The sequence below is a fragment of the Erpetoichthys calabaricus genome, chromosome 14 (genome assembly GCF_900747795.2).
Source record: "Erpetoichthys calabaricus chromosome 14, fErpCal1.3, whole genome shotgun sequence".
Taxonomy (NCBI): domain Eukaryota; kingdom Metazoa; phylum Chordata; class Cladistia; order Polypteriformes; family Polypteridae; genus Erpetoichthys; species Erpetoichthys calabaricus.
The window spans coordinates 88267442-88280055 of record NC_041407.2 but is presented as its reverse complement, the minus strand read 5'-3'; the positions used below and the strand labels follow the sequence as shown (position 1 = coordinate 88280055).

At 34.3% G+C, this 12614-nt stretch overlaps 1 protein-coding gene across 1 annotated transcript in view; it reads left to right on the top strand.

The window, feature by feature from the left end:
* The window catches only part of pacrg (PARK2 co-regulated), a 259663-nt gene that overhangs the window by 157164 nt on the left and 89885 nt on the right, over positions 1-12614 (top strand). The window contains exon 4 of the mRNA XM_028818836.2: positions 6736-6885. Coding sequence (XP_028674669.1) covers positions 6736-6885 — 150 coding nt within the window. The remainder of the gene's footprint in view (positions 1-6735; positions 6886-12614) is intronic.

Here is a 12614-nt window from a genome sequence, read left to right as displayed (position 1 = left end):
GTTTTTCAGCATGACAGGGACTCAAAACACACCCCCAGTACGCATTAAGTATTTCTCAAAGAATGAGAATAATATTGTGCTGTAGAAAATGACCTAGCAGCTACTGTCCCCCCAGTAGAGATGGTTTGGGATAAGCTGGTCCAGAGACTGAAGGAATATTGACCAAGAAGAGTGGAAAATCCTTCAAGACTGTTGGAAAAAGCATCCCAGGTGGCTTACTCATGACTGTGGTTGAGAGAGTGCCAAAAATGTGCATCAAGACAAAGGACGCTACTTTGAAGAATTTACTCTATAAGATTGAATTAAACAAATGCTGTTCTCAGCCTAGGCACTAAAGTCTTTGATAAGAACCTAAGACAGTAGATTTCATGGGACCACTGGTTGTATGAAAGACATCTTGCTATAATCTGGCTTACCTGGCTGTAAAGTATGGTGGTTCCTTTAATTGTTTTATATGTTTTGTTTCCGAGTTTCTCAGTGAACTGAGGGAGAGCCTCCCATTTAGAACAATCATTATGTTATTCTGAATGGGGAACCATCTTGCACTAATTTAATTTTCCATATTTAAAAGAACTTCTCTGCTCTAGTCTCAGGGCTAAGAAATTTCAAAAGAAACAAATAATATTTAGCAATAACAATAAGGCTGTGGAATGTCTCATTAGCAATTACATTAAAGTACTCGTAGAGTACTGATTAAATTGTTAAGAAAAAAATTGTTGCTCAGGCTTGAATAGGTTGAAATTGTTAAAAGTTTACGTTCTTTTACTTTTTCCATTTTTCAGGAAGAATATGCTCTTCTTTTTCCCCAGAGGATTATTATCTACGGTAGGGCTATAATTTACAGTGTGCTTGTGTCTGTTCCATGAACACTACAAGTTTTTAGTTTTAGATATTCTTTAATTTGGTTTAAATTCTAAAACAGAATGTTTTTACTAAACTTAAATTCAAAGATGTTTTGACCACAGACTCAAACTAGTAACTTCTTAAAATATTGTTTTAAATGAAAACGGGACACATTCCTTCTTTTTAAATTACTAAAGATGGAATATGACATATGGTTAATAGTCCACCTTGATTATTTGAACGATGAGGAGGCTTAATTGAAAGCTACAACAGTTAAAATAAAGAGCTAAAAATGAATAAAGAAAATGTTAAGTCTTTTATACATTCAAAACAAAATTTCAGTTCTAACTGTAAGGCTCATTATCATATGAACACTCAAATAAAGCGAAGCGAGCAGGGGGCAAAGCCCCCTAGTGATGATAAAAAAAATGATGATAAAAAAAATAATTTTGCACTTGTAACTTAAATGTAGTTAACTGTATTCCTCTCAAAAAGTAGTTAACAAAAGTAGCAACTTTTAAACAGTCAGTAGTTATATTGTGCTTTCATTTAAAAATGTCAGTCTAAAACTAGTTTTCATTATGCATTATGGACTCATGCAGTACACCTGTTGGGAATACATTAAGAGTGACTTTTTTTAAACTGACTAATGAAATATTTAAAAAATATCTAAGTTGAAGGTTAAGTTAATTTTATTTTAGAATGCAATGTCTGAGTTTTAAAAGATGCATCAGATAAATGGCTCTTAACTTATTTAGCTGTTACTGTGTTTATGTTAGAGAGAATATTATTTAACTGAGCACTTGTCTCATAAAGATCTTTGTTAGAGCTCAGTATTTTACAATGATCATCATCCTTCTTTGGATTCCTGTGAATCACATGTCACAGATGTATTATATAAAATAAACAAACGACTAATTAGTCCATTCATTTATGCCCTGTTTATAAAGTTGCACGTGTGGTTGCTATTTCATGTCAAGTATACTCATGCATATATACCTTCACTCTCAACAAAGACAATTTAGTCATTAGTCATTTACAAGTCTCTTGCATGGTGGAGGAAAACCATAGTACCCAGAGATTACCTCAGATAGAAACAAGAAGGAAATACATACTCTGTCCTAAAAGCGCCAAGACTGAGATTTGAACCCAGAGCTCTGAACTGTGAGGTAACAGTATAAATTACTGCATCACCATACTGGCCCATACAACAGAATAAAAGAATTATAGACACAGTTTATCACTTATATTAGAGAAATAATTTGTGGGGAAATTCTTATCAACTGTTGATACAATTCATAACATATCAGAAAAGAGAAAATTCAAGTATGCATTTGTAAGAGCCTGTTTGAAGTTGAGCACTGCTTTTTTGCTTTTGATCAAAAACATACAATCTAATTAACACAGGTATAAGACGGTAGATCTGTTTATTAGTGTTCCTCCTTTCGTCCTTGTGATTCAACCACATAAACATGTTTGGCAGTAGACAGCATTTATCTAAAATTTAAACGCTTGGCAGCACAGTACATCTGTTGTTCTTGAACGTTCATCAGACTGTTGTCCAGAAATGAGATTCTCAGCAGCTGTTCTAAAGAATGTCACCTGAGACAGCACACAGATTCAGGAATGCTGGATGCTTTATAGGGAGGCCTATTGCTGATATTAAAAGACCTCTTTTTTTTTTTTTTCTTTTTTTTTTTTTTTGTTATGAATATTTTTTTTACTTTCCCATTTCTCTGTTACATCTTAGTGGGCAAAATGCTGGTCTTTGCATTGTACCCAATGCTGTCCAGAAAATATCCTTCTCATAGTTGCTGTCAAATAGATTAAGCACATTTTTTAATGCAATACTAATATATGCTATATGTAGTTTAATGAGGAAATGGTAGCTTTCCATTGAAATTTAGGTGCAGAACATTTTGGAAAAGAGTGGTTTAGTTTTTTTTTTTTGTTTTTTTTTTTTAATTTCTTAAAGAAATTACATTTTAAGAACATATTCACATCATCATTGTGACAGCAAATGTTTGTCATGAATAAGAATGTCTCTTCTCATCAATGTGTGAGACCAATTAGCTTAAGTGTTTCTATCTGTGTGGCAGCCAAACATTGAATTGTCACAGTTAGCTTTAAAATGCAAGATGTGGTTACATTACAGTCATAGTACATTGCGGTTATCGTATCTCCTTTTTTGATCAATGGCATATAATTTTTGAAAATTAGTTTTACTCTCAAAAAACCATCTTTCCTATCATGTTCTTTCCCCACATATTCCTAGATTGCTTATAGCCACATTCTAGCACATTGCTGCACACAATCACACTCATTCACTTCAGGATATATTAGACTTGTCATTCAATCTGGCAGTCAGGTGTGTGGACTAGCACCCTGTCTAGGGCTGTGGACTAGCACCCTGTCTAGGGCTGTTCTACCTTGTGCTCCTGTCAGGATTGGCTCAGGATCCCTGTAAACCTTAACTGTATCAAGCAGGTTTAATAAAGATACAGTATGGTAATAAGCAGTTTATCCCACAAATACTCTCATTGTTATTTTCAAGCAACTGGTGGACTTAATGATTAAGTTTCCAGCTTGTCGCCCTACGTTTTTTGCTTCTGCAGCTGTTTATTTTGTTTTTCAAAACCACATCAAAGTGGCTGCTTCTATATTCCTAACTATAGATCACTAAATCTTTGCAAAATATTTGGTCATTAATTCGGCCTGTGCTATTTATGCAAGTATGTTGTCACTACTGTCATCAAAAGTGAGTTTCAGTAGCTATGAATAACTAAATGCCTTATATTTTATGGTTTGCTGTTTAAGTAACATTGAGATAGCTGAGTCTAATCAACTGAACTTTACTAATAATAATAATAATGCATTTTATTTATAGGGCACTTTACATTAGCAGTAAATCTCACAGTGCTACATAAAAAGTTTAAACAAACGCAAAGCAAGATAAAAACAGAGATAAAACAATAATTATAGCATTCTTGTTAATAAGCTTTCCTAAACAGAAAAGTCTTTAGCTGTTTTACTAGCAACTTAAAGGCCCCATGCAGGCTGACTTATATTTTTCAGCACTTAATAAACACATATTATGATTTCTTTGACAAATGTAATGAAAAGTCAAGCAAAATGACACCTTTTATTGGCTAACTAAAAACATTACAATATGCAATCTTTCAAGGCAACTCAGGCCCCTTCTTTGACAAATGTAGATATTTCTGTAAGTCTGATGGCTACCTTTTGTGTGCTGCATCTTTCTGCATCCGTCATTTCTGTATTTCTGAAGTGACTGAGGAAATGTTACACGTATCATTACTAACTGAAACATTCTCATATTTTGTAATATTCATTGTGTTTGTCTAGTGCAGGATTCTTTGACAAAGTAAGTACAATTTACTTATTTCTCGTTTTTATTTTTTTATTTTGAGGACTGTTTACACCATCTCATTCATCCTTCTATCTCTCCATCCATCCCCCTTCTTATTTTAATTAGACTCTGTCTTTTCAGCTTCACTGCATTGAAACAACAATAGGCCTCATATTTTTATGACTAACTTTACTAAGAAGTTGACATTGCTTGTTCCTGATGTGACCTGATCAGATTACTAAGCACAGAAAACTAATAGACAAATGCAATTTCTTGTCATAGCTCTTAGCATGCATTTCTTTTCATTTTACAAAATTATTTTAATCGTACTAGATTTGCCTCTATTAGTATTCATCCACCTATTACTGAACTTGCTGAATCCACTTCAGAAGTGTTGGGAGCTCACCTACACTCATTCATATTGCAGTAGGTGTACACTTAGAGTTGGTGATTAACTTAACATACATTTTTCAGCTGTGAGATGATGAAACAATAACACACACAGACATGGGGTAAAGAATGTAACCATACTGTAAAGTCATTGTTTAATTTTAAATAACACATGTGAAAGATATTAATGTTAAAAATGGATACTTCTGTACCATAAACAAGGTTGACTTTAGTCTCTGCATTACCGGGACATTTCAGGCACCATGGCTCAACATTATTTCAGTTTCAGAATCATCATAGATTAATTTTTTGGTCCCGCTCCCCTATGAAGAGGAAGATTTTCTATTCTTTTAATTCAACTACACACGGAGCTTGATTCATTCCTGAAAGAGACTTGTTTGTGTCTGAATAACTTTTCTGTCTCTAAAATCTCCTGTGTATCTGTGCAACTCTATAACCCAAGCGTAACAGCATATGTGGATTTCATTTTCACCAAAGAACAAATCTTTTAATTCTTGCGGATACGCCTCCTCATTAGGAAGAAACACTACTTTTTCCTGATGGCAACACGAATTAGACGATCTACAAGTCCCCGACTTAAAGTTTAAATCTAGACAATATATTCGATCTCTTTTCGCTGTTACGTTATTTCATTAAGTAATAATTTCCATTTGTTTGCGCTAATGCGATGTTTACTATCATTTTTTGGAGACTTTCGAATTTTTGTACTTCCATTATATATATCTAATCTGCTCTGCATGTGTATTGCGCCAATGTTTTTCTACTTTGTCCATCTACTCTTTGTCTCACGGGATGTGAAAGTGTCTCTGAGAAACTCACGTCTCATCACAAGATTTGATTTTTTTATATAATAGAGAGCCAATTAACCTGTTTTAAAGTCAACTTTCATTTCAAAAAGAATTGTAATACATTTTGTAGATACAATGAACCCAAGTGGCTAATATGCTCATTGTGACTTTTTATTGGAAGTAATGAAGTGTCAAAGAGTAATTTAAAGTAATATATTATTAATGTTTTGAAAAAAAAAAATCACTATAAATAAATTTCATCAGTGATGCTTTCTTCAGTCATTCTGAATACAAGTATAACGGTTAAAGAAGACTTTTTTTTTTTAAATAAATTTATGCTCAATAAGCTTTTTCATTGTGCTAAAGTGCTTTAACTGATATACAATATATATATATATATATATATATATATATATATATATATATATATATATATATATATAGGGTGGTCCAGATCTAATTATGCAACTTTTAATGCAATACAGGAAAACAATGCAAGACAAAAGAATTGTTCGAAATATCATATATATAATAAATGAAAATGGACTTACATTGAATTAATTCACAGATTTCCCATGTAATGTCCCACTTGTCCTCCATTCAGTTGTGAATTCTCTATGTAATAAACTTAATAAGCTATAGCATAAAGAAAATTGCATAATTAGATCTGGACCACCCTGTATATGTGTGTATATATACAGTATATATATAATTTTTTTTTCTTTTAGTGCTGGCCTTAGCAGTTAGCCAGAACACTGTAAAACTGGTGGCATATGGGCATTACATTTCTTCCTGAAATATAGCTGTGCATGGACTGGTATGCAAGGACCATATTTAGTTGTCTTTATTTAGTTTACATGCCAAAGTAGAGGTTTTATAGTTAGCATTATGTGCTTAATCTTGGATGGTGCTTTTGCAGAATTTGTCTATGTTGCCTCATGTTGAGACTTAGTAATCATTAGGTTAGGCGGGGAGCTACTTTGAAGACCCATCTGTTTTAGTGTTATGGTTTCACTAGCCCAGGCATGCACAGACGAGAGATGCATAGATATTCCTTATCACCACTATTGCAGAAGCAGCCAAGGAGCCCAAAAGGGTCAAGAAACTGTATTGTAAATTCTTAAATTCAAAGATGGTAATACCTTTTAAAATAACTTTAGGCCAAGAGAACAGTTTGACTAACTTAAAGGAAGACATAAAGGAAATTCTGGGTGTTGGGTATTTTAACCTTACATTCTCCAAAAAGATTTTTTTTTCAAAATACCTTGTAGTTCATTCTGTATCTGCCATGTTGTTTCATCCCTTCTTTTTTTGTCATTGCAGATGCTCTCAACACACGAAACAGGCAAGTGATTTGCACCACCCTGAAAGTCCTTCAGCACTTGGTGGTTTCTGCCGACATGATTGGAGACGCCCTGGTTCCCTATTACAGGCAGATCTTGCCTATTCTGAACATATTTAAAAACATGAACAGTGAGTTACACCCCCTTTATTCTGGAAAAAGTTGCATTTCCAGGTTTCATAAGAATGTAAATAGGAGTTCTTTTCATGGCAGAATATATCTCCGTAACAGTGAATAACTCAAAAGCAGCTTTTTTATTTTCATAATTACATTGCTTTCTCCACATTGCATACACAATTTTATCCGATGTTAACATTCAGACCAAGTTTCCTCCATTTAGCATAATTTAATATCAGAACAGACTCCCCTCAGTGGATTAAGGAAATTAATTGTTATAGAAAGCAGCATTATTTCAGGTAGATGTTGTACATTTCTGATTCAGTCCCTCAGACTCCATGCACTGACCAACAGGAGGTGGTTATACGCAGAATGTTGGCTGGATATTTCCAGGAAAATATTTTTTTATAATAAGCCAAACTAGCATGCACGTTTCTCACAACCAAATTACTAATTTATCTGTTATGATTGTTTTCCATCTAGATATTTTCTTTTGATTTTAGTATGGTTAAAAATAGAAATGCTTAATACTTTTGTTTTTTTTTCTCAATAGTTAATTCAGTTTAAGCTTAATTTATTTCTATTGCACTGATGTGGTAGGATACTTTAACACGGGCAGAAGCATACAAAATTAATGGCAGCTTAACAAAACATTTCAGGTGGTTCCAAATATGGGAGATCAAAAGGCAAACAAATACACCAAGTTTTCAGTCTGGGCTCATGCTTTGAAATACCAAGCAGAGGAACAAAGGTTCAGCTGCTGCAAATATCAAACTGTAATCTGTTGCCATATATCTGAGTCAGGGATATGCAGCTGCTGGCTTTACTAAAACTGTGATTCAAGCACAAGATCACTGACCCAGCGCTGCAGCGTCTGTAGAGCTGAAAGCATGTGAATAATCCATTGACATTAAAACAGAGCTAAAAAAGTCTTACAGATAAGTATCATTAAGATATTCTGGTAAAGAGCACTGTCTTTCCAATAAACCCTGCAGGCAAAGGTTTAATGGATACGTGTTTGCTTTGGGATTTAATCAAACTTCAGACTCATTAAATGGCAGGACAATTTCTGTAATGCATTTTTTTAATTTTAAATCAATATCCAATTTTAATGTCTACTTTCTAATTCTATTACATTATCTTTAGCTGAAAAAATACTTATTAATCTTTTTTTTATGTAAATCTTTGTAAATTAGCTGTCAAATCAATTTCAAAACCATTTGGATTCTGTACTACTTAAACGCAGCAGTTACCAAGTCTGCCCAGTAGGAATAGTTTATCTCTAGCTGGAAGCTGCATGTATTAATTATTTCTTTTTTTCCCAGTGATTGGACTGCTATTGAAATTTGACCTTTGTAAATGAGTTACTGCTGTTATTGGCGCAATTGCGGTATAGTAAATTATATGTTAAAGGGGTCTGCTGGGAACGCAAAATTGGTTTCTTTCCTAACCACTGTTTGCATTATTGCAAAACATTTCTGTCGCATGTAATGGTTTTTTTCACAGACTTCTGTTTTCTTGGCTAGAATTTTTTATGCTAAATTAATGGAACAGAAATATTAAAGATAGATGGAATGTTTTAATGAATCATTCAACATAACATCAAGATTATGTTCTGTTTGTCTTGTGCATTTAGTTTTACATACTGCACACTGATCTCCTACTCAAATGAGTACTTGCAATTCCTATATTCTTTACTCTGAAATATCCGTATCTGTAATAACATTGATATTCTCACATCAGCCACAGTTCTAAATCGTACAGAAAAATATAACTCCCCTCATATCAGTTACAATCCTAAATCTAACAGAAAAATGTAACTCCCCTACTGGATTTTTTGACAGTACAGTTCACTGCACTATCCCTTAAATAATCCAATTAATATACTAGTGGTGTTTCCTCAATGTACTAGATGACCATAAACATTGGCACCAAAATACCAAACAGCAGTTCTACTGTAAAAAACACTTAAAATATACTGTAAAGAAAAAAAAATCATGAACTAAAACAACAGGTGGGGCAACTTTCCTAGCATATATTTTCTGCCTTCTGTCATCCTTTATGTGAGCTTTAGGCTCCTCAGCTTATGCAGCAAGTCTCCCAAGAGACTTTTGAAGGCCTTCAACAACCCAGTTCTAAAATATTAATTCTCACTTTTTATGAGGTTGAAGTCTATGAAGTCTGTCTTGGGTGTAGACCATGTAAATCTATTTGTAAAAATAATTAATATGGTTTTATGTATACTATTAGATTATACAAATAAGACAAGCATTCAAAATTTTGCCACTTTGATATGTTTATTTAATCACAAAATAAATAATATCTGTTTAGATTAGGGACTGTTCAGCAGTCAGAAGGCTTTATTACTACTTTTTAACCAGTTTTAAAAATTAAAAATGTGTTGTTCTTGGAAAAGGTAAGACACAATTTCATCAGCTTGTATAAACAAAACGTAGTTTTTGCTCAAATGTCTACCCTGTGTTCCAATTCTGCTGCAATAAACCTTACAAAGAAGAAAAGCCATTCAAATTGGTTGTTACACAATAGACCTTTATTTTCTGTGTTTCTTCTCTCCATACAGAAGAACAAGTTGTTCTTTTGTCCCTGATACTTAAACTATACTGTAGTTTAACCCAGCTCTACTGTTTTCCCAGCCAATCTAATTTATTTTACATTAAAAATAGCTGGCTTCTTACACCACTGACATTTTCTTCTGTTTAAAAGATTATAGTTCCATACTTTTGTGATTTTTAAGATTTTATGTAGCATTTATGCAGAACACTTAAATTTGCTCAGTTAAAAAATTACCTTTTAGTTTAATCCAGAAATATACTGATAAACCACAACATCAAAACCACTAACAGATTAAGTGAATAACAATGATTATCTCGTGACAATGGCACTTGTCAAGGTGTGGGATATGTTAAGTAGCAAGTGAACACTCAGTTCTTGAAGGACATGTGTTGGAAATAAGAAAAATGGTCAGGTGTAAGGATCTGATCAAATGTTACAAGGGTCAAATTGTGATGGCTCTACAGCCAAGTCAGAGCATCTCCAAAATAGTAGGTGTTGTAGGATGTTCCCAGTATGCAGTGGTGTTTACCTACCAAGAGATGTCCAAGGAAGGACAACCAACAAACTGGTAAAAGGGTCATTGGCAACCAGGGCTCCTTGATGCACAATGGGATGGGAGGCTAGCCTATCTGGTGTGATCCCACAGAGAAGCTATTGTAACACAAATGCTGACCCCTGTCCACCGCCAGAAGTGCCTCCAATGGACACGTGAGGCTCAGAACTAGACCATGGAGCAATGGAAGACGGTGGCCTTGTCTGATGAATCATGTTTTCTTTTAGATCATGTGGATGGCAGGGTGTGTGCATCTTTTACCTGGGGAAAAAGATTCTGGCAGCAGAATGCACTGTTGGAAAAAGGCAAGCACGCGGAGACAGTGTAATGCTCTGGGCAATGTTCTGCTGGGAAACCTTGTGTCCTGGCATTTGTGTGGATGTTACTTTGACTTGTATGACCTGCCTGCCACAGTGCAAAAATTGAGTGGTTTGAGGAATATGACAAAGAGTCCAAGGTGTTGACTTGGCCACCAAATTTCCCAGATCTCAGTGCAATTGAGTATTAATTGGATGTGCTTGAGAAATAAGTTTGATCCATGGAGACCCCACTTTGCAACTTGCAGAACTTGAAGGATCTGCTACTAAAGTTTTAGTGCCCAATAACACAGGACAGCTTCACAAGAGATCTTGTGAAGTCCATGTCTGAGTGGGTCAGAGCTATTTTAGTGGCCATGGAGACCTACACAATACTAGGAAGCTAGTTTTAATGTTGTGGCTGTTTGGTGTAAACATGAAACATACCTAAGCAGCATCGTACAGCACCATTTTATAACATAATTATTAAAGGCTATGTAAAATTTTCATTAAAAATATTTGACCAATAGATAACCATCAGCGAAAATATTCATTTCATAATTTCTCAAAAAAGATGTTCATTGTATAGCAGCAAAAGGTTAAAGTGATAAGTCATATTATTATTGAGTGATGATTTATTTTTACACAGTGTTATCTTTTGTATTAGTCCTTTTTTTTGCTGTTTAATTGTATTATTCTGGTGTGATGTTTGCAGTTAACTTAAAATAACTAACATGTTTACATTTGTTGAGTCTAAGACCAAAGTTAAATGTGGGCTTGTTTGACCTAGTGATAGCAGGTGTGTAGAATTTTTAGAGAGTTATGAGTTATGTCATTCTGCTGGTAATAGTGATGGAAACTCTGAGCCTGGGATTCTGGATAAAGCAATGGATCATATGTGTTAATGTGTTAAAAATATTGCTACATATTGCTACTTGTCTTCCATTTAATTTATGAATAATGATCATTTATACACTAACTAACAGAAAGCAACTTTGGGTCTTTGGTTTACTTCTGATCATTTTTTGCCTCTAGCTGTTAGATCTATTACTTAGCAGTGCTTTTCCAATTTGTACATTTCTTATTGGTGACAGAAATTATCAAAGCTTGTGAACATGAGACATCATGCATATCATACAGTCATCTAATGTTCTCTGGTTTTTGAACATTTCCTTGCTGTTGGACTTTCTGCATAATTGATAATTGCAACACAAGGCTATAAAACCCACTTAAACCACTTTAGGGTCACAGGTCTGAAAAATCCTTGCATCAGGAAAGATGACACATAAGTTGTATTATAATATGATGCTTAATGTAAAGGCATCTAGGACCATATTTAAGTACAATATACATTTTTATTTTCTTTTTTATCGAATAATGCTTTGATCTTGGCTTTTCTCAAATATGTCTTATGAAAAAAAAACTATTCTACCATTGACTTACTTCTGTAGAATGACTTCATTCATGTGCTAAAAGCAAATATTTAAACTGGAAACCCAATAAAACATGCAGAGTATGTATACAGAAGACAATATACCAAGAAGTCATGGTGAACAAGTCTATGTAGAGCTTTCTGGATCAATAAATATTACAGATCAGTTAAAGTTTTAGTAACATCCGTGCACCATGTGTTATTAACTGTAAAACACATGCCGTCTCCCTTGATTTCACCTGGCCAGCTGGCTGAATTACAGTATCTGGAGTCTTAGCAGTTAGCCAGGTTTCTGAGAAGCAAAAAACACAGACAGTACAGGACCATTGGTGCTCACACCAGCAGGTTCATTGTCAGTTTCCACCCACAGGTTGTAATATTGCTGAATAGTCAATCATAAGAACAAATACTGTGTCATAAGTGTGGTTGCAGTATGTATATGTTACAACAGAAATAATAAGATTTAGGGCACCATGAGGATATGCTCTGTATTATGTGGATGAAAAAATAAAGAAGTTAGTTGAACATGCATCCGGGTTCAACAAATAGTTCCCCATTTAGGTCACAGTGACCATAGATCTGTAAATAGTCACAGCTGATTTGTTAAAATGCATACTCGGATGCAGGTTCAACAAATGAATGCCAACCTCCTGCCTTGTCCTCCTTTATATTTCTTTTGAGGCGTAAGGAGTGGGACTTCTGATGTTTCCAGCAGAAGAAGTGACTTCACTCCTCCCGATTGGAGGCAGAAGAGGAGAAGGTGTTACTGACAGTGCCCTCTGAGATCTAGTGTGGTATTACATATTTCTCGTAGCCTTGTAGTGAACTCTTACTTGTGCGTATCTATCAATATACAGTATATACATAGTACTGGGTAAAATTCTTAAG